Source organism: Hirundo rustica, chromosome 20 (assembly GCF_015227805.2).
Source record: "Hirundo rustica isolate bHirRus1 chromosome 20, bHirRus1.pri.v3, whole genome shotgun sequence".
NCBI lineage: Eukaryota > Metazoa > Chordata > Aves > Passeriformes > Hirundinidae > Hirundo > Hirundo rustica.
Window position 1 is genome coordinate 1,416,270 of NC_053469.1, and position 23,091 is coordinate 1,439,360.

General features: G+C 46.9%; 1 protein-coding gene across 6 annotated transcripts in view; it reads right to left on the minus strand.

Annotated features, from left to right (window-relative positions):
* The window catches only part of CRB2 (crumbs cell polarity complex component 2), a 56,221-nt gene that overhangs the window by 20,268 nt on the left and 12,862 nt on the right, over nt 1-23,091 (minus strand). For 3 of the 6 annotated variants that reach the window (XM_058423170.1, XM_040083545.1, XM_040083544.2), the window contains exons 1-6: nt 14,073-14,267; nt 4,721-5,413; nt 2,863-3,058; nt 2,332-2,471; nt 1,706-1,888; nt 715-828 (exon numbers count right to left, since the gene is read on the minus strand). In XM_058423170.1, the coding sequence (XP_058279153.1) occupies nt 715-828; nt 1,706-1,888; nt 2,332-2,471; nt 2,863-3,058; nt 4,721-5,413; nt 14,073-14,145 (1,399 nt within the window). In that variant the 5' untranslated portion in view covers nt 14,146-14,267. Of the gene's footprint in view, nt 1-714; nt 829-1,705; nt 1,889-2,331; nt 2,472-2,862; nt 3,059-4,720; nt 5,414-14,072; nt 14,268-23,091 lie in introns of those variants that run through there. The other 3 variants (XM_040083547.2, XM_040083548.2, XM_040083549.2) reach the window with 1 other exon arrangement.

The window sequence follows — 23,091 nt, forward strand, 5'->3', positions numbered from 1 at the left end:
AAGAAGACTGAGAACGAATATTTTAAAGAAAGATGAGGTTTAGTACCAGTTAGCAGAGGATCTTCCCAGCAGGGCTGACATTCACCATCTCCCAGATTCTGAACCAGCAAACTGAACCCTTAGGGTCAGGCAGGGCATTTGGGGAAGAATCCAGACTCCTCATTCCCTTGTAAACAGAGAAGGCTTCCCTTGCTCACATCACAAGGACCTTTTGACCTCCTAACATAGTAGATCATTGCTTTCAGCCAAAAATGGCTGGCTCTTATCATCCCAGGGTGTTAGTGCATGGAGATGTTTTACAGATGCTGTGTGCTGGGGAGCCAATCTGTTACAGCCAGTACAATCTGGGACAACCAGAATGTTAAACATCCCTTCATTTATTTAAAGGCTGGTTTTCGATATATTTCCTACATGTATAGAACCCACAGTTCTCCCAGGTAACTTTCACTCCAGGGTACAGATGCCCTGGATACTCTGATCTTACAGACTCTATGCAGCTGATATCATGTCTCCAAATCTCGTTCATGGCCTTATCAACTAACTTGCCCACACTCACACAGCTTTCCTGCAGCATTTGAGCTCTGAGCTGCAGACATCCTGCTGCACACTGCCAGCCCAGCTCAGTCCTGGAATCCTGCAGCCAGGCAGCAATGCAGCCGTTCAGCATCAGGCAGCCAGAAGGATGTGCCTGCAGCCACCCCTTCCCCAGGGTACCTGAATAACCAGGCAGGCAGTGACAGAGGAAGCCGTTCACCAGGTCCTGGCAGCGCCCTCCGTGCTGGCAGGGCTGGGACTCGCACTCGTCGATGTTGGTAAAGCAGGTCTCCCCTGGAAAGGGAAAACACAAACACACCCCTGAAATGCACTTGTGCAGCTGTGAAAAAAAAAAATAACAACTGCAGTCATAAGTTTTGCACTTCTTTTCTTTCACCTAAAAATGCAAAAGAATTCCTTGGAGTCTAGTACGTCTCTGCAGGCACTGGCACACAAACATCAGCACGGAACAATGGGGGCAAATGAAGTAGGAAATGATTTTCCAGTGTCAAACACTGGCAAGATCAGAACTCCTGAACCGTTCCCATCTGTGCAACAGTGGACCAAACACTCATATTTCTCTCATAAAATAATAAAATATCATTGTTTATGCTGTCCCACTAGGGAATTTCCCTAGCTGTTAAATCCAGCATTTTACCCATATCTCCAATCCATGGAAAGGGTGATATTTCAGTGAATATCCACAGAGTTTCTAGCTCCAAGAGCTCCGTACCAACAAACTCTGATTATACAGTTGCTGCCATGAGAGTAGTCTCACCAAGAAAACACCTAGAATAGTAATCTGTGAATCAGGGAGTCAGCTTCGTCTGGTGAGGAATTTCAGAGATCTCCCTAGGGAAGAATCCTGCCATGTGCGGAGACTGACAAAGGGAAAACACCCTGGCACCTGCACAGGCAGAGGGCATTCCTGGCAGCATGGGGAAGTGCACAGGCCCTTGCCTCAGCCTGGAGACAGGCTGGGACAGGGAATGCCATTCGGCTGTCTGCAGTGGGAACAGAAGCACATTCCTGATGCCTCAGGCTGCCAGCCCCTCTGAAGTTCCAGTCCTTAAGAGATTTCTGTTGCAGAGACGCCATTGCTGCGTTCCCATCTCCTCGAAGAGCAGCACCACCCAGTGCAGACAGGACGAACACCTGCAGTGCAGCTCACCTGTGAAGCCTGGCTGGCACTGGCACAGGAAGCCAGCTGCTTGGCTGTAGCTGAAGTTGCTGGGGAAGAGGGGCTGTGTCCCGTAATGGGCCGGGTTGGAGCGCTCCAGGCACAGGCCACCGTTGTGACAGGGCTCTGTCGCACACTCATCCACATCCTCCTCACAGTCCTGCCCGGCGTACCCTGCCATGAGACACCGTGTCAGCATCCTGCACAACTTCACTGCACCTCAGCTCACAAATGCTGTGCCTGGCTCAAAGGAGGGAATAAGACCCCCAGATCTGCAGCTCATCAAGCAGGGAGTCCCCAGGCCCTTTACTTTCTCCTGTCAAACACAGGAGCCAAAATCATCCATTTGCAGGAAAGCATCACCTCATGATAGAGGAAATTGCAGACAAGAGAAAGAAAACTTTATGGCTGAGAATCAGGGTGATTTTTGCAGGTTAGTTGGATTTTGGGATGACCTGTAAAGGGCAGCAATGCAGCCTCACTGTTCCAGACAATGAAATCGCACACGGAGCCATGCAGTATGATCATTAATTCTCTACCTCTTCAACACAGCAATCCAGCACATGCTGTCCATGGCTGTGTGCCACACACCCCACGAGCAGAGAGCCCCAGCCCACCTGGCCAGCAGGCACAGCTGTAGCCCTTGATTCCCTCCAGGCACGTGGCATTGTTGTGGCAGGGGTCAGAGGCACACTCCAGGATGTCCAGCTCGCAGTGGGCCCCCTCGAAGCCGGTGTCACTGCAGTCACAACGGTAGCTGTGGGGCACCAAACACAGCGAGGCATCAGCTCTGCCTGGGGCAGCAAAGCCCCGGCTGAGGAACGGGCAAAAGAGCTCAGCTGTCAGTGCTCACATCCACTTGTGTTCACACCTTCCCCGTGGAAAGGTAAATTCAGACACACAGGTATGTTCATGCTCTGCAAACCACTTCTCTGTGTTTGCTCTTCCCTTCCTTTAAGCACCCCTGAGTTCTGCTGCTGGGAGGGGGCTTCTCCCTTACTGCCACAAATCATCGTTACTGCCACTCAATGTACAGAACACTAAATCCAACTCCCCCCACAGCTTTCTGCTCTGATTTTCACAGGCTGCACTGAGGAGACCTTTAGATCAGTCCTGGTGTCTAACTGCCCCCACCGCTGGTTTCTCACCTGTTAACGAGGTCATGACACGTCCCGTTGTTCTGGCATGGCTGGCTCTCACATTCATTGATGTCCACCTCGCACTGGGGTCCTTCATAACCTGGTGCACAGGTGCAGGTGTAGAACCCGACATGATCATTGCACAGGGCCCCATTTTGGCAAGGCTCTGAAGCACATTCATCTATTTCAGTATCACAGTTCACACCTTTGTTAAAAAAACAGAAAAATATCTGTGTTAGAAATCCACAGAAGTGTGTATGTGCTTCTGAGGTGAAATCACAAGAGTCGTCTTGTTATGTCATCAGTTATCAACCCCAGCTGGCTACCAGAGTGATCTTTACCTGCTTCTCCAAAAATAAATTCTGTTTATTTCAATTGTTTGTAACTTGCTTTGTGATACCCAGGAAAAAAGCACTAAAGTAGTGCAAAACACTGGCTACAGTGATACCTGATGTTAGGGGGTGATTTTATTGGGAAATGCTATTAAAGTACAATGTTAGCTCCACTACTGGTCACAGCAAGTAACACCTGTTTGGTACAAAGTCCCGACCCCCCTGACAGAATAAGACCTCATGAAAGATTTCTATGCAATTATCTTATTTCTATTGCACCTCTTTGAGCTGCCTGTGGCCTGGCATCACCTCCAAACTTTACTCATTACAGTGGCACCTATCAATCCATCTAATCTGCCCTCCTTGGCAAAGACTCCCCACAGAGTGGGCATGGCCATCCTAATCCTGGCGGAATGTGGGCCCCCTAATCTGGTTCAAACCCCTCAATACCCACACAAAACTTCCTTCACCCAAATTCCAGCTGCAAGCACCAGGAAACAACCTGGCCTTGCCAGCCAATGGTGTTCAAACCTCTGGATGAAGAACTAAGTCCCAAGGCTAAACCTCATGTTTAACATCAGAATAACTCGAAGCACAACAAACCCCTCCAGCTGCCTGGGTCACTTTATCACTCCTTTGGCAGAGAATCCCACAATCCTGAATTGAGGATTCAGCATAAAGATAAAAAAAGAAACTGATTTGCAAAGACAGAATTATGCTTGATACTCAAAATCACCAGCAACCTTAGGGCCCACACAGAAATTCTGTCTTGTTTCTCCTTCATCTCTCTTCACTTTTATCACAGAGTGAGTCAGCATCAGGGACTACATTCCTGATGTTGTAACTTCTCCTCATTCCACTGGTAATCAGCAGCATTCCTTCTCAGCAACCCAACTCCTTAAACACTTCAGTCTGTGAGCAGGAGAAAGGCTGAGAAAGTTCATGTGCAAGGTGGTACCAGGCAGACGTGGACACATTCCACTCCATTCCACTTCGATAAGCAGGGCTGGGGGAAGGAGAGCCCCCCACTGCCTCCCTCAGACAACTCACAGGTGTGGATTCCTCTCTGAGTCACCATTAGCACAGATGAACAACAGAGAAACACTTAAATCATATGCCAAACATTCACCAGGCATGAAAGAATTGGAAGTCTCCAGCTAAAAGACACTTTTTTCCTAAAGACAAAGTACTTCCCTTGGAAAAATCCTGCTGGCCAGGACAAGGAACTACAGGCCAGGTCGGCAGAGCTAAGTTATACCTGGAAACACTAAGTATCCATTTCCTGATGATAAATATCTTGTTATGTTATCTCCCTTAATTTCCTGCTGAGAACGAACCACAGCTACCCCAGCCCCAGCCACTCCACCCCTGGATCCCTGTCTCTCAACACCTGCACCACGCCTCATGCACGGTGAATTGAAGGACTCCAGCTGCTGCAAGCAGCCCCGCAGCGTTTGTCGCAGCCGTGCCCGCGCCTGGGGGAACAGAGGCTGCGTGTGGCAGCTCCTCAGGCCGAGCGGGCAGAGCGGCCGTACCTGCGTACCCGGGCGCGCAGCGGCACTCGTAGCGGTCCATGTGGTTGAGGCAGGTGCCGTGGTTGCGGCAGGGCCGGGACGCGCACTCGTCGATGTCGATCTCGCAGTTGGAGCCCTGGAAGCCGGGCACGCAGAAGCAGCTGTACTCGCCCGCCCTGTCCCTGCAGATGGCCCCGTTCCTGCACGGCCCCGACGCGCACTCGTCGATGTCGTCCCCGCACGTGGCCCCGCTGAAGCCGGGCCGGCAGAGGCAGCGGAACCCGCCCGGAGCCTCCGCACACGTGCCGTTGTTCAGGCAGGGCTGGCTGGAGCACGCCGAGCTCTGTGCCTGGCAGCCTTCTCCACCCAGCTGGCACCTACAGGTGAATCCAGTTGGGCCATCCACACATTCAAATCCAGGGGCTGTGCAAGGGCTGCTCTCGCACTCATCGACGCCGTCGCAGTCGGCGCCCGCGGAGCCGGGTGCACACGCACACTGATATTCCAGGAGTCCTGGAGTCCCGGTGCAGGTCATGTGGGCAGGACACTTATGTTCAATGCAAGCATCGTAGAGGAGTTCACAATTTATGCCCACATAGGCTACAGGCTCCACGGGGCAGGTGCACTGGTAACCCACTTCCGAATCCTTACAGCTCCCCCCATTCTTACATGGGGACGAGGAGCAGCCACTGTCATTTTCAGAGTATGAAGTTCCTGATGAGATAAGAGACTTTTTGTTAGCCAGCATTTGTAGCTCTAGAGAAAAAAGTTCTGCCAATCCCCATATACTGCCCACCTAAATCCCACACTCCAAAGGGCTGCGCTAGCCAGGAGATGAGGATGATACTGGAGAATCAAACATTCACTGTAAAGACAACAGCCCTTCATTTGGTGGTAATCAGGAATCTCCTGCCAATTTGGGTAACCAGGTACCTGATTTTTTAGGAGACACTCACAAACCAACTATTTCACTTGTGCTTATTCATCCATGAGTCACTTTGAGAGCAGTGACACATATCACCTTAAATCCATTCACAAGATTAACTTAGTGTAAAATTCCATGACCCCTTTCACTGGCAGGGCACAGCATTTGTGCCTGGAAATCCAGAGTGGCTGGATGAGTTCAGGTACTGGCTGCAGCTCCCTATGTCCTAGCTGCTCCTCCTGGGGATACCATTTTTTCCCAGCTAATCCAGAAGTGAAGATGCTCCCATAAATAACCCAAGGCAAACTCCAAAGGGGCACATTTCACTGAGTCTCTGATTACATCAGGCAGCTCAGATTAATAACCACTGATCCTCCCCTCTCCTCGTGTTAGACATGTAAAGGTACACAGCAGGACATTTTTAGCAAGGAGGAGCAGAGACTGCTGACATCACTGTGCTGATGGCATTTTGGATCAGTACCTGCTGGGCCAAAACACCCGTCTGACAACCAGATACCAGGAACTAATGTTGAGACCAGGTTCCCCTAAATCTGGGAGCATTAGGATGTGATCAGTTAATTCACACTGAGCCACAATGCCTGGCTGTCCCCACAAAGGCAGTGTTTAAAAGGCTCTTGCCCCATTAAGCAACTCCACCATCCGGAAACGTGATGGGACGTGCCCACTGAACTGCAAATTTAGCTCATATAAATGAGATTATGTAGGATACACGATATTTAAAAAAAGAAAAAAAAAAAAAAAAAAAAGTGTTCAACGTAGGCACTTCAAAATGGAGCAGAATGGAATAATAGTAGGAATACTCATTTCTTTTCCAAAAGAAACTTAAAACTTACTTTGTGAAACAAGGGGCAGATTGGCTCAAAGGCAGGACAGCCCAGGGGACAGATAACGGCCTTTATGTTAGAATTAGGATATATGTCCTGCACTCAATGCCACAATTAAGCACTTTCCAGAAGACATAAACCAACCAAAAATAGAATAAAGGGACAAAGGCAGTGGAAACAGAGAACTTCGCCTTCCACAAAAGCAGCAGTCATTAGCACCTCATCCCACTGTGGCCTTCTGAGATCAGAGCTTTTCATTCTGCTCAATTCCAAGATAAATAAGAGAGAAGCTGTGTGGCAGAGATATCCCAGCCTGATTCTTGCCTAAGTGTTATGAAACATCCAAACTTGGAAGTAACTCAGCAAACAACTATATAGCAGATGTTTGGAAAATGTCTATGAAAAATGGTCTCAAAGCAGAGATAAAGCTCATGAAGGAGCAAATGGTATCTGAGAAATTGCTACTGGTGAGACAATCCAGGCTTCCCTGCTGCTGGAAGTGAAGCCATCACCTGAAGCGTTTGGGCAACAGCTCTTCACCTTTTCTGCTGCCCTCTCTGTGTAGCCTTGGCCCAGGCAGTGACAGGCCTCGGCCTCTGTAAACCCCACAAAGCTGCAGTGGAGGAGGGCAGGATCCCAAATCCCTGCAGCTCCCTCGGCCCTCCGTGCTCCATGAGGAATGTTGCTTTACCCTGCCTTGCCCCACGCCACGGCCTTGCCAGGATCACACAGCTCAGCATCGCTCCCCAGCTGACCTCCCGTCCTCTCGCTGGTGCCAGCATTATCCTGGCCCACTTTTGGTCACGTTTGCCTTGCTCTGGGGCACCTCATCCACCCCGGTAGTTAATCTGTGTCAGTGGTGCTCTGCCCCATCAGCTCCTCAGTCTCTTTGTACCTGAAGGTGGAGGCACCGACTTCGGGGCCTGAAAGGGATTTATAGGAGCCTTTGGTTTACAAAAGCTTGCCCCTGCCCTGACCTCCCCCAGATTCCTCCCACCAAAGACTGGAGTTTTTCTAAGTCTTCTTTTAAGAGGCCGTGCTGCTGGGGGAGGGAGGGTGCTCAGGGATTTGGGCAGCCCTTTCTCTTCCCAGCATCATCTCCATGGCCCACCCCTCCCTTCTCCTCTCATGTGATGCTGGGGAGAGCTGCTGAGCCCTGCACTGTCCAGCAATCCCATTATTCTGCCATCAACCCTTTTATTCTCAGATTCCCAGTCAGGCAGAAAACAAGGATGACGGAATCTGCCTGGAATCTCTGTGGCAATTAGAGTGGAAGCCCAGGAAACTATTCGCAAAAGAGCTTTACTAGGCAGGAGATACGAGCCTTTGTAGGCTTAATGAGTAACCGGCCCCAGCCTGCACTTTCCGGAGGCCAGGAGCAGTTTGGGACAAAAAAGGAGCCCGAGTCCGGTGCCTGGTGGGAAGGAGCTGCAGCACGCTCCATCTGCAAAGAAATTCCCATTTCCACAGAATCCCCAGGCGCTGCTGGCATAGCCAGGCCCAGTCACTGCCAAGGCTCATGCGTGGCTTTCTGCTTCCATGAGAAGAACACAGGCAAAATGCTTCTTGCAAATAAAGCTAAACATCAAAGCCCTTTGGTATTTTCCGCCTTTCTCAAAGCTCTTTCACAACAGACACACCTTTTTATACCTTCTCTGGTTTGGTCCATCATACAGCTCAGCTACAGACAACACAAAACTTGACTAATAAGTGCAAAGGCCTTCTTGGCTACCAAAGACAGCAGTGAAGGAACAGGGAGAACCCTGCTCTGCTCAACACTCACTGTGACCATGAACAGTAGCACTGGTTAATATGTGTGCTTCAGCAGGACAGAATTTTGAAGGAAAATGTTTCTTTTCTGGAACGGATATCCTGAAGTAACACAGCACTGCTCACAGGGCATGCATGGAGCAGGCTGAGGACACTGCAGTGTAAATCACAAGACATGAAACTTATCTAAATAACTGCAAATTATTCTGTGAACTGCAGCTGGCAGAAAATCCCCCACGTGTTGGACTGACTCAGTGGAGGCTTCAGGCACACTAACAGCATCAACCCCAAACTGCATCACACACTCCCCTGTGCCCAGCACTCCTGTACTAATATGGAATGTTTCCCAAGGATGAAACATGCCCCTGTGTGAATGTATTCTAACCCTGATACTGCTTCCATGGCAGTGCTGAACATCTGGCTTGACAAAGAGCACATCTGATGTTTTTAGTTCTGACTTAGTTCTTTTCAATCATCAGTCCTAGGGCATACACTAACTGCTCTCAGTTTTGGAATAGATTAATATATGAATGTGAATAGCACATGAATATGCACCAAATCCTAATAAGAAAAATGAATAAATTAGCTTTTCCTGCTGCACAATATAAGAACCATGAAAACACGTCGTTCAGACTATGCTGTTTCATTAACACAGTGAAAATCAGGTAAAGCAAATCACTGAATGACAAGAGTTTATAGTTTTTCATCAAAGTAGTCATTGCTGGATTAACAATGACATTCCGAAGTTTTCCTTTACGTTTCACAAGAAAAAGATAATTTAGTGATATTTGTAAGGGGGAAAAAAAAAAAAACAACCCCATTAGAAGTGTATTAGAGTCATACCATCCTGCAAGCCTATGCTGAATTGAAACTGGAGGAGACCACAGCTCCTTTGAAGAACAGTTCCAGGCATTTAGGGGTGGATTAAGAGGAACTTCAAAGGCTACCAGAGTCCCATATAAAGCATTCATTGAGCTCTGTCAGGACAGGGCTGGTTTTACACTTTAAAGGTAGCTGACAAAGATTTTCCCCAAACGATGAGGTTTGTGACCTTTTGTAACACTTTAAGGCAAACAAGCTGCATTACCAGGCTCTGTTTTAATAATTGACTTTAATAATCTTATGCTTTATACCTGAACTATGTGATCTCCTCAAAGTTGCAACAGTGAGATTTTTGACCACAAAAAATCAGAAATTAATGAGAATTAAGGCAATTACTTCTGTGATTGGAGATGTTGCTTTAGCATTACTCACTGGCTTCTGTTTTGGGGGTTTGCTTTTCACAAGTTTGTTTTCTCAAAGTCTTGGGTAACTCTGATGAAGGATGGATGCTGTCAATCTGCAGACACTCCTGACCTTGTGGAAGCTGCTCAGTGCTGCACTGGTAACTACCTTAAAGGTGTCTTAATGTTCACTTAAAATTCCAGCAGGGAAGAGGCAGCTGGGGGTTCTCAGCTTACAGTTTCCTTTGTACTCAAGGAAAAAACAAAAAAAATCCAAGCAGAGGCAGTGGTACCTGCTGGAAATCCCCATCCCTGAATACCTGTTCATGCACATGCCCTGCACTGGGTGAAAAATGAAAATGTACCATCACCTGTGCACAACTTGGGCAAAATGGTCATAACGACACACAGAGCTCCAGAAGAGTCAGGCTGCCAGAATGATATTTCCTAGCAAAAACTGAATACGAGCTTGGACAAGCCAGATCCATCTCAAGTGGAAAGAAGCTTCCTTCAGATGTTTTTCACCTGCCCTACTCAGTACAACAACTGAAAAAAAACCCCAGTTTACAACCAAGAGCAGGATTCCCAGAGCGCCACAGGTCCCAGCTGCACCACAACAACAAGGGAGCTTGAGGATATCCAATTTCCAAAAACCACGACTGGTCAAAACCTAGCCTGGGGCAATTCTCAGCAGTCAGGCTGTGCTCCTGCTGCTCATCCCAGCACACCTCCCACTGGAGAAAGATCCTGAGGCCAAGGGTAGAAAGGGAACCCATCCACCAGAAGGGATTCACAGCAGCACAAGCACTAAATAAACTCTGAATAAAGGAATGGAGAGTTGGGTCTCCATGACAACAGGAAGGCATGTGCTTATATTAGTAAATCCCTGCTGACCTCTGCTGATCTTTCCCTATCCTGGTCAGTGTAAGGATTAGTGAAAGGGGACACACTTCGGCCTGTTCCCAGGATCCACACAACCAGGCTTGAGAAGGGGCTTTCACATTCACCCTCTCTCTCCCCACCCCTGCTCACTCTGGAAGGACTAAGCCCCTGGGCTGCAGCAGCTTCCCACCACCCAGCTCTGCTGGAGTAACTTGTGACTCTGGAGCCCAGAGTCAAGTTCTTCCTCCTCATTTCTTAAAAGGGAGAAAGGATTCTGAGATATATCTGCTGGTTGAAACTAAACATTATTGTTTCTGTCTCAGGTTATCAGCTTATCAGACCTAATAATTTATGTGATGCAGGACATGGCACTGTGACCAAAAAATCCCAAACCCTGAAAATAAAGATTAGCATATCCAAAAGCAGTGCTGGCAATCAGCGGGCAGGACTTCTAAGACAATACTGAATAAATGGCCTGACAAAATGCCAGGGATCCCAGCAATGCCAAGAGTGTCTTTTGGAAAAGTCAGTTTCAAAAAGAGCCTTATTATTCATGACTTTGATGTGTCTTGAAGAATTTTGGTAAGTTAAACACACAAGCCCAGTGTCTCAGCCAAATACCACCTTGGATACCAACTTTAAGACATCTCCTCAGGTCCCTGCACACAGGCCAGACTGCAGTTTTACCCAGATATTGCGTGTCCAGACTGCTTCTGACATCGTTTCTCTTTGTTACTGGAGACCAACAAATTCCACACCACATTTGTACAGGAGGTTTTTGGTGTGACAGAGTTTTTCTCACCAGATATATGTACACAGTCTACTGGTGTAAAATATTAATACTGAATTTATGAAGGCCTAGACCTAGACTTTCATTCATTCAGGCATGAGAAGTGTAGCTCAGGTTCTTCTTGTGAAATATGTAGAATATTTACCCCCTCCAAGAAGGAGGATGGTGGTTCCTGGCTCTCTGCCCCCCAGCTTGCCCAGTGAATTACTAAAAAGTGCCAAACAGTGGGCACCAATCCACAGGGCCCAGCAGTGCCAACATCGTGGCGCAAGGCATTAACAGCATCGGTCAGAAATACCACTTCAGGGAATTGAACCCATTCTTACCACAGCTAGCTTGTGTTCATTATCTGCTCACTGTTTTACTGCAGATTTGAAGGTGTAACTTCCATTATCACGCCTCTAGAACTGGGAGGAAGACAGGAGCTATGAATCTCTGGTTTATGACAGCACTGAATGTATTGTCACAGTAACTCTTTGATCCTCTTTGCTCAGGACACCCCAGTATTTTCCCTTAATAAACACTCCTCCAAGCTGACCTTCATGTTTCACATATTCTCTGATCTCTCAGCCATTTCCACAGATCAAACACTGGGACAGGGACTTTCCTGTATATTCAGTTCACCAGAGTGAGTCACAGGCTTTAATTTCCAATTCTTATTTAAATGTACCGACAATGAACAAAACAGCTGGAAAGATTGGTTTTGTTTGTTCCCCAGTTTTGAAGTGAGCCTTAAACTGTCCCTATGTCCGATCTAATCTCAAGAGCTGGCATTAGAGCTGATAGCAAAAAAAGCTTTGTCTTGCACATGCTCTCCCTCAGCAGGCATCCAAAGCATCTTCCAGGCCAAAGGTATGTGAATTCCTGTGCCTGCTGATGGCTGGAGCTGTGGGAACAGAAGTGAGAAGACACTCCTGCCCTCCAGAATCTCTTTTAAAGACAAGGAATTAGCTGGGAGCTATTCTATTGTGTTCCCATTACACAGGCAGCAGCAGTAAAAGGGGAGTCACAGACAGAGCCTGCACGTTGCCCCTCCGGGGTTTGTTTTAAACGACTGGAGATAGTGAGGATCTGCCTGCAGGATGCTCTCATGAGTACAGATTGCACCAGGCCAACTGCATTCTCAGAATTTCCACAAAGATTTTGAACAAGTAGCTTAGGCACTCTTTGCTTCAATGACATTTAGACTCAGTCAATTAGACATAAAAGAAGTAGTGATATGGTTTATAAGGGCAACAAAAGACATTTCTTTATGGCCTTAAAAACCTACATAAATAGCACCATTCACTCCAGTTAAAATCTGGCAGAATCCCCCTTGCAAAACAGGAGTAGGTGGAAAGGCTATGAAAATCAGCACTTCCCTCGAGCTCTGCTGCCTCCAGCAAGCAGAGCCATCCACCTGCACTCAACAACACCACGTTCTCAGTAAATCAGTGTCCAGAGAAGAGCTTTCTCCAGGAGTGAAGAGCCACAAGTGCAGCGGGCAGAGAGCACAAGCCCTCGGAGGCACACGAGGAATCCCTCCATGCAGCCGGCCTCCTCTCTGCCCAACACAAAGCTGCCATAATTGCTTCACACTCCAAACCAGTAGCTATGGTTACTAGATACAAAGGACAGTCCTGCTGCTTCCCTGTGGCCAGAGGAATTCCAGGCACTTGGAGCAAACGTACCAGACAAAGAAGCTGGTACAAGGAAGAGAAAGGGAAAAAAAAAAATAAAAATTCACAACATATTTTGACATTCATGGTCTGAGGTGGTCAGACCAACAGAAATCTTGGGATGCTTCAGAAGGAAAAAAAGAGACTGTTGGGGAATCAGAGGAAAAGCTGGAAACTTTCTCCAAATCTCAAAAAATTACATAAACATCATCCACTGATGCAGGAAAATGCCAAGTGTGGCATTCAGCAGATACAAGCAGAGAAAAGGCTCTGACTGTATTTCCTCAATGTTCTCCATATTTTACATCAATTTTTTCGTGTTGTGGATCATACCTGTACTTGTTGAGTAGAAACCAAACCTGACTCACACCTACAGGTAAGTGGCCTGGCAGTGCTGAGGGCAGGATAAGGAGACCAGTTCAATCCCAATCATACTTTCCAGTAAAAGGCTGGACGTGTTCCTGACATGACCTTATAATCCCCAGATGACTAAAACAGATGTCTAGGCCCAGCAGATCTCTAGGCACCTTTTCCAAAAGAAACAGAGATACCTTTTTTCAGGGAACACAAGATACTGTAAACAAGGGTGTCAGTGGAACGCAAAGACAAGGTCTTGGGAACTTGGGAGAATCCCAGTGTACTCAAGTAGATTCTTTGCCTATAAAATAAGTTTTCAGTGTGGAAAGAACACAAAACAAAACAACCCCCCCTCCACCAGTGTGACAGGCAAGAGCCTGAGGTTGTTACCTCATTGCTCATTGCACTTTGTGGATGGATGTGCTTTTTTCACAATTTCTAAGTGGAGACACTCCTGTCCTGTGATCTCCCTCCACATATGCTACAGATGTATCTGGCACTACGCTCCCCTGGGTACCATCCCCTTGTGCCCAGATGTCTTTCTAGAGCATACAGGACGGAAATAAAGGTCTGTGTTTCTTCTGTGTGGGCACAACCAGAATATCCAGACCTTTCCAATGAAGAAAATGGTTACTATAATAGCTGAATACTTAATTACATGAATACTTAATTACTTTTAGTTCTTGTGAATAAATGCATACATATATGTGCACAGGGAGGAAGACGAAAAGAGACAAGAATTAAATAGAAGGAAAAAACACGTCTAGAATGAAACGCCTACTTATCTTCCAGACAAAAGTTTTCAGGCTACAAATCTACCTGTAAGATGCCGATTTGTTCAACATAAGGGCAGGTCACAGATTTGCTCCAAAGTTACTGCACAGTAGCCGGGTAAGAATCAGGCACAGAAGACAAGCACTTACCCCAAAACAAGAGGAAAAGTGGCAGCAGGAGAGCGGCATGGCACGGCCTGGAGGTAGTTTTCTTTAATTCCATGACAAGTGTAAGAGTGGCCGTTCTAAAGCCCTCCGGGGAGAGACAGGAGCCCAGCAAGCCCCTCCTGTGGCCACATCACGGTGCGGGGCGGGCTCTCCCCAGGCCGGGCGCTGGCCCCGCGCTCCCCGGGCCGCAGCAGCACTGAGCCCGCGGACAGAGCCCCGCAGCCCCGGAGCGCCGGCAAAGCCTGCCTGGATCGTGCGGAGCGGAGTGCGCCGCGCCCCGGCCGCGCCCAGCCGGCCCGGGGCCTCTCTGCCCCTCCGGAACGCCCCGAACACACCCGCGGTGTCCCCCGCAGCCGGGACACGCCTCAGAACTGCCTCGGGGATGCAGGGCTCCGTACGGGCTCCTAGGTACAAACTCCACGCGAGTTTGTAAATGAATCGAACGCGGTTTGCTGAGAGAAGCTGCTTCGGTCAAAGTGAAATAAGATAAAAGCACTCTGTTAACCCCAAAAAGCAGAGTTAGTCCACATCAGTCTTTACTGGTGTCTCGTCATGAGGTGGGTGATCCCACTGGACAGATGAATTCCCGAAACCTACAGGAGCCCTCTTCCAAACTGAGGAACAGTTACAGAGATCAACAGAGGTGCAAAACGCGGGCACCAAATCACACCACCTTCGGATACATAGGTTCAGTTTTAGAAGTGGAAAAAGTTATCAGTGTGCATTGTTTAATAACAGTAACTGGAAAAAGACAGCCCACGCTCAGCCGAGACTACTAAGTCTCTCTAAATCCACATCACAATTGGATTTAACCGTAATGAGAATTAAGTACATTGCCTCACCCTTCACTAATAACTAAAAATAGAACACAGGTAAGATGCCAGACAAATTCCTAGTTTAAACAAGAAATACACAAGATAGCAAGGAATTGGTGCAGACAGACCTAGGCTGCACAGGAAGAACACAGGAGCATTCTTCCAGTGGGTAATCTGCATTATCCCAGCACCCTTGCAGGGATTTGTGCATGGAAATGCGATAGTTACTGCAGGGGTTTTACCTTCAGTGCAGAAGCAGAACAGCCACAGCAAGAGCCTTTCCACCACCCAGACTCTGCAGTTCAGGAACAAATGGTTCATCTCACTGTCCTGCCTTGGAATGCTCCAAAGATGATATATCATGTGTTATCAACCTTATCTGGACCACCCTGCCCCCTCTTTCATCTCTGGTGTCCTGTCTGTTTTCTCAAGATCAGCCTCAGTATTAGTTTCTTGCCTGTTACCACAACCATCTGGAACTCGTTTCTGTCTCTTAGACTCTGGTTTTGCTGTCAGAGGATGTAACCAAACACTGCACAGAATCTTTCCTCTCAGAGTATTTTTGCCTCACCTGTGTGAATTACGCCCTCAACAATCCAGCTTTTCCAAATCCCAGCAAATACATATGAATCACTGCACAATTAACACGGCAACTAAGCACCACTCTTAGCCAGGCACTCCTGTAAGTCAGGTAGTGCAACACTTCACAGCACCTGGAAAACACACCTGTTCCATGGTAATTTATGGCTTCTAGGACTCCCTGAAGGACCTGCTCAGCTTTCATGAAACAGAATGAATATGACAAATGCTCCCACACAGAAAGTGGAGGTCGTCCCACAGAGGCTGAGGTCTTGTGCAGCCCTGCTGTTCCTGCTGTGCTGTGTGTCCTGTCACACCCCAGACCCTGGACAGAACCACGATTTGTGGAACACTAGCCAGACTGAGGGAAGAGGAAAGCAGTTACATCCAACTTCCTTATAATAATCAAAATACCTTAATCCACTGCCTACCTGTGACATTAGAATTTAATTTTATCAATGTTCACAGTTGTGATTTTATGATATTTTGCCAGCATAAACAGCAAACCATTCCTGTGCTGGACCCCTGGGCATACAAAAGCCAATGTGGGTATTAACCAGCTTAGTCCAATTAAACGACCCTAATGCAACCCTGTTAAGGCCCTGATTTGTTAGGCTTGACTACATTTCCAAAGGAGCACAATTGGGTGGATTTGTTATCTAAAGCATAAGCTCCAAGTCCTTAGTCATCCTTGCTAAAGCCTTCCCCAAACTGGTCATGGTTTGTGCTACCTCCGCATCGCTGCCGTCCCACGTCACCATAATCTGCTCTTTAACATAGTATTAAAACTGGAGCCAAAGGACACAGCTGCTTTCCTTGGTGTAACACTCATTATGAGAGATTTAAGGACAGCATAACAGCAAGGCTTCTATTCTCAGCCTGAGGCAGGAACCTGCGCAAGCCGGAAACGCATGCCATGGAAATGGGGCAGCAGTAGGGAAGCTGGATTAGAGGGAAAAGGAGAAAGTAGGTCTGGGGTACTCAGCAGAACCTTCCTGTCCACTTAGTCTATACTTTCCTTACACTTGTCACAAAACAATCCTATATATCATCTTTCTACAAACATTCAGAAAGAACCAAACACCAAAGTACCTCAGCAAAAGTCTGCTTTTCATTCAAAGAACAACGTACGTTCGCATGAGTTTCACAATCTTTCCTCACACAGGGCTTAAAATAATCCTAATACTGCAGATTGGATACTGGAGACGTGTGACAGGCCGGCCAATATCAGTGGTACGAATAAAGCCATTCCTCTCTCCTGTCACGTGCATGCTGTAAATGCCACAGATGACAGAGCCTCACCTCCCCTCCTCACCGTCCTGGAACCACTGGGCACAAACCTATTTTACTGAATTCAACAGTGGAAGCCAACAGCATCAGTCATGATTTTTTTCCCAACTTTGTCCTCTAAGAGTCATTAGCACAACACTACACAAAGCAGTCCATACTAACAGGCTTGGGAAGTTGAGTCAGTGAAGAAAAAACCTTCCAGTTCCACTCAAAAACTGTGCCAAACCTGACTGCTTCCATACGCTCTCCTGTTTTCTGACACAGCTGAAAAGTGCCAGGAATATTTTTTAAAACTTCAAGTTTTGGAATTTGAAGCCTCCAGACTCACAGGCCAATTCTGTACACTGAAGTGTTTAAACACAATTTGGTGCTGTAACGCTGAAGGGTTCCCCAGAGTCCAATCTCTAACTGGAAATCGGCTCTCTCCTGCTGCCCTGCGCAGGCACTGTCCCCACTCTCCCATCAGCCCACTAGATGTCCCTTCTGCACTGCCAAACTCACCAAAGGCCCCCACGTGAAAACAGGAGAGCTGGAAAGAAATTAATGTTACAGCAGCACTGGGGACCCAGAGCAACTGGACACAACCTGAACTGCTGCAGGACCGTGCCTGCAGCACCCTGGACACTGCAAGACCTATTGCAACATCCCCACAGCGCAGCAGCCAAGGCAGAGTTTGGGCTGTGAGCCAAAACTTTAAACTTGCTATTAAAATCTGGCAAAATCACACAAAATTTCCAGTCTTGGGACATCCTAATTGCATTTTTTAGACAATAAATTTAGTTTCCTATCATTGCTAATCAGGACTGCTGGCAAGCAAATCATGCTGCCTGATAAAGGCCAGAGTCCTGAGCCTGTGACACCGGTCAGTCCTGGGCAATGGCAGTGGAAAAGGGGCTGACAAGGCAGAGCAGGAGGGCTGTTGTCTGGGAACTGGCAAGCAGAGTTCTGCCACAGCCTCTTTCCTGGAGAACAATTATCAATTTCAGATAAAATTGCAGTGCTGAGGAACAGGAGGAGGGCAGTCCAGAGGACAAAAGCAGAATGATCACGTTTGCCTGAGGTCTGAAATCACCTCCTCTGCCTTGCAGCATTGGCTGCTTGTTCAGAGATCTCCATGATGCCTCATCCCAAAATAGAGCTAATTTTAAGGACCATAACAAAGATATCCAGCATGTGCACAGCAACCACGCCTTGCTCTCCAACAGACAAACCATTCAAACACACACAGACGAGGCTGTGGTGAAGAGAGGGCCACACTCCTGCCAAGTTATCTCTCAAGAAGTCACAGAAGTCAGGCTGTGACCATGGATGTACCCTTTGATCTATGTGAGACCCTGCTGGACTGCTGCAGGTCAGCTTCATCCCCTTTGAACCTCTTCCCTGCTTACAGCTGCCTGGTGGAGGTGAATCCCTTCCGAGGGGCCTCTCTGGCAGATGGGAAGATGAGAATGTTGATCACCTAACAGGAGGCAGCCAAAATGGTGTAAAAAGGGTCTCAGGCAAGATTTTCTGCAGTAAAACGTTATAGCAGGAAGGATGTGCCCAATACGTTGCCAGGATCTGAGGGTGTTTTGAAGGCGTGTTGACTATTGAGAAGCCTTTGTGCTGCTGCTTTTTGTCACAAACGATCCAAGCCGTTTGTAAATAGCCGCTTTCCAGCGGGGCTCAGGGAGGCTCTGGTGCCGCTGGAGGGCAGGTCTGTGCTCCCAGCCCCAAAGCTGCCTGCAGAGGTTGGATTAGCAGCGTTTGCTGCAGAGCTCCACATTGCCAAAGCCCTGGAGCCAGGCTGGCCTTCAGGGGAAAACCAAAGGGACCGACACGCGGAGCCAGAGGGAGGGAGGCTGCCCTGCAGCACAGCCCGGCTGAAGGCACCTCCTCCTGCCTGTCTGTATTCTGGGAAGGCCAAAGGGGAGTGGGAGAACGGGGAATTTTGGAGCTGGAGAACAAACACATCCAGCTGCGCCGTGTGCGCTGTGAGCTCTGAAGATGAGTGTAGCCTCAAAGCCCTGGCTGACATCTCCCGCTGCCATGGAAATGGCACCTTTGGATTCTGCATAAACTCAGCAAGCTCTGTCTCATTTTCCTTCCAGCTGCAATCTCTGCTCTCCCTCACAGACTTCACCCACAGCCTGCTCAGTAATGAGGCCTCTGGGAAAACTGGACATCATCACTACAGTAGGCGGCAGGAAGTAAAAATGGAGGTAGATCACAAATGTGCCAAATGTTGAGGAATGAGTAATGTTCTCCAAGATGCCTAAGATGTGGGGCTCATTTTGTTTATTTACACCTTAACGAACACTAAACACTTCTATTATCTCCAAACCTAATCCAGGTAACTAAAGACAGATTTGTCAGTATGAGGGCAAGGGACAACTGTACAGGAACCGTCCCACATTCAGTTTCCTGACTCAAAGGTGGGGATATTGTCCAGTACCTTCAGTATTCTGGCACACTCCTGCCTTTTTAGGAAATACTAGAAATAAAAGCAAAATACCGCAAGTACTGTTTCACACCAGTATTAGCATTATTGCTTCACAGATTGAAGCTCCCATGTGAATCAATTGTTTCTGCTTCACAAATGCCCCAGAACAATGGCCCTACCTAAAGTGGGCGTGCACAAGTTGCTGGATCTGCTCTTGCTTGGATGAGAGGGTCTGGCAGGGATTTCCACAGATACTGCCATTTTACTGAGATGTTAATCCTGGTGTCTCCATCACCAGCCATTTGTCAGATTGCTTAACAAACCTCTAAGAATGACCAATACAGATCTCCACATAAGCGTTAACAGCATTCAAGCTTGTTCTCATGGTCTCCAAATGAATTCTACTTGCAGAACCGGACCAGAGACAAGGGCTTCAGCGCTCCCCTCTGCCCTGAGGGAAACTCTGTTCCACCCCTCTCAGCCAACATGGTTTATGCACATTTTCTACTTCATGTCTCGCAACAGCAGGCAAACTGAGCTCCTGCTGGGCTTCTGTCAGAGGAGATATTGATTTGCAGCACAAATGCTTGAAACTCTTGCTCTGCTAACCTGTGTGCTGAATGTGCACAGGAGCTCATCAATATGTCTGAAACAAAATCTGCTCAATGACTTTGGGGAAAAAAAAAAAAAAAAAAAGAAAGAAAAACAAGAACAACAAAAAGAAAAACTGATGCTTCCGATGAGGTTGTATACAAATATTCAAGTGGATGGATCTAGAAACTTTCCAAGAACTGGTAAAAGCACCATGAAGCACCACTTGATCTGGTTTACAACCATTTCAGTAAGAACAAGAATAAGCACCAAAGCATCTCTCTGATGAGACACACATAAGACTTCTTAGGAGGCTGTATACAAAATAGCGAAGTGGATGGATCTAGAATCCTCCCAAGAACTATGGGGAAAAAGATAAAAAGAATTCTAATATGTTAAATCAACTATTTAATGCCAATCCAGCCTTGCCATTTACCAATCATATGTATTATTTCTGGAAAGAAACATAATTGACAGCTTGTTGGAACACTACCCATTTTATCCCCAAGAAACTTCACTGCATCTAAGCCAACTTTATATATACCGCAGCAAGAAGCAGCATCTTGTATATTTAAAGAAGTTTTCCATGCCAAGGCCAGTGTGTCAGCACCATTTGTTATGCTTTAATGCTTTATGAGACAGAAGTCACAAACCTGACAATTTAACTCTCATTAGCTTTGGGAGTGACTCCATATGCCAGCCTAGCCACACTCTGGGCAAATTATGAACCTCAGCTTTTGGTCCCCATCTATTACAGGACTTTAGCAAAATTTCCTCTGCTTTGTCTGGGAGCAGAAGGGAAGCCAAGTACAGATGGCTGAGCTTCCCAGAACCACAGGGAGCAGCAGAAGCTCAGCTTTGCTCTGTGGTGTCCGAACGGATGTGCGGCTCCTTGGCTCTGCTAACCCACACCTTCAGTGAGTCAGTCATGAGGGTGCAGCAGTGATTTTCAAAGAAAACTTTCAGCTGAAGATTTAAACTCCATTTAATCCAAACCCTTTTTTAGTGCATGACTCTGAACCAGGGCACTTTGCCTATTTCTGCTGGTCTCCCTTCACAGGAGGTCACTATGGCAAGCATGCTGGAGAAAATAGAATCCAAGAAGCAAGAAAATCTATTCGGGGGGTGTGCGTGTGTGTCTGTGTGTCTGCGTGTGTTCTGAGAAAATGATAAACCACTGCCAATTGTAATATATGAGACTAAGTAAAGATTTCTTCAATTCTGTAAAGCTTGCTAAAACACAGGTTCCCTCGGCTTCTGCACTTGCTTTGATTCAGGACAGACAGTGGAGATTAGTCAGTGCCCAGTACTCAATGTTTCTGAGATTTCACAGCTTCCTCTCACTTAAGAAAGTAAAAAGCCAACTTGTATGGGCTGTTATAACATTTCCTCTTTTAACTTGGGGAATCATACACACATTTCCCTGAAATCTTGAATGAGTAAATGATTACTTTCAATTTTATTTTGTTAGTCAGAATTACCCTAAGTAATCTCGTGCACATTACAATCTGAACAAACCTCTTATTATAGCAACCAACTTTTGGGAGAGCAGCAACAAGAAAACCAAAGCAACCAAAACACAGGGGGAAAAGCCAGGAATGGCAACACATTGTGTTTCACCTTGAAACAGTTTCTTCCTCTCCATAAGAGGTTACATCCTTCAGACAGGATGTTAAAACAGCGAATCCCACCGGTGGCTATTCCACACTGAAACACACTTAGCTCCAATTCCCTTGTTTCTTTCCCGTAACTTAACCCTAGTGCCAGGATCTGTTACAATCAGAAAGCTGACATTGTATTCCCACCACCCAATATCCACAGAGTTACCGCTGAAGTCAAAGCCACAGTTCATCCCCTTTCCATGACTTTAAAGCTCAGAATCCTCTGTTACATCAGTCTGCCCAGCAGACTTTTGTCTTTTTCTATTGCTTTGCAGAGATGGTGCTTCCATTACAGGCACATCCTTGAGGGCTGCTGGAATCTTGCTGCTAGGTCAGAACTGACCCCTACAGGGTAGGAGCTAAATAATTATTTGGGCAGCCTCACAGAGAAATTGCCACAGCAGCAGTGGACACAAAGTTTCCCAGTTCATTCATCCATCTCCAGCTGAAACGGAGCTTCCAGGGGTGAAATAAGGTCAAAACAAAATAAAGGGGGAAGTGGAATGTGTCCAACAATAAACCAGGTGTCAACATGCATTGCACAGAGCCTGACCAAGGACAACACGGTCATTCTCCGTTAGCTGAGCTGGGACGTTGGGAATTTTGAGCAGATGTTAATAGGATGAATACACACGAGTGATACAGTCTCAGAATAATAATGCCTGTGAATGCCAAAAGCATATTGATCTCCTGAAGTGCACAGTCAGAGCATGTAATGGCTCTGGAGAGAGCAGGGAAACACTCAGAAGGGGAAGAGAAAACAAAAACAAAAACAAAAACAAACAAAAAAAAAAAAAAAAAAAAAAAAAAAAAAAAAAAAAAAAAAAAAAAAAAAGAGAAGATGCTTCAGATTGGAGAGTTCTATCAGCTAAGAGCCTTGGGACACACAGGGATGTTAAACTGCTGCTGCACAGATGCATTCTGAGGGACAAAAGAACACACAGTTTGGGCACAGGAACGGAAGAATGAATTTACAGAACTTGTGTAATTATAACAGGTCTAAACCACCTCTTCTAGGTAGAACATTAGAACCAGGAAGAACCTTAAGAGGAAAAGAAATCCTTACTGCACTGTCCTGATGGACGAGAACTGTGGGAAAAGAAAAGCTAACATCAGTGACACAGAGAATGTAGATACTGCCCAAAAGAAATTCAAAGGGAAATTCTTTCTATTTTAATAGAAAATTATGTTATTAGTGATGCAGATCAAGGCTTTGCTCTAAAAGGAAATCTCACAGCTAACCTGTGGTGTCTTTTCAAGTGGGAGACACTGAAAGTTCCTTTTTACACCAAGTCTGTGTAACCGGGAAGTTCAATTCATTCTCTTTGTTTTGCTATCTGTTTAGTTCAGCACTACACACACTGTCAAAAGCAAAACGTTATCCTCCACTGCACCTGAGGGCCAAGTGGTCCAGTGGCATATGCTCCAAGAAACTGATCCAGTGCTTTCACCCTCTCACAAAGACATGCAGCTCTTTGAGCGAGGACAAGACTCCAGGACAACAGGACTGCAAATTATCAGCTTGGTCAGAGAGGTTTTTCATTTTTATGAGCTACAAACCAGATCAAAACACACTAACAGAGATTATTCCTTGTAAAGTTCACTCTCAGCAGTGCCACCATAGAAGCATAACAGAATTCTAG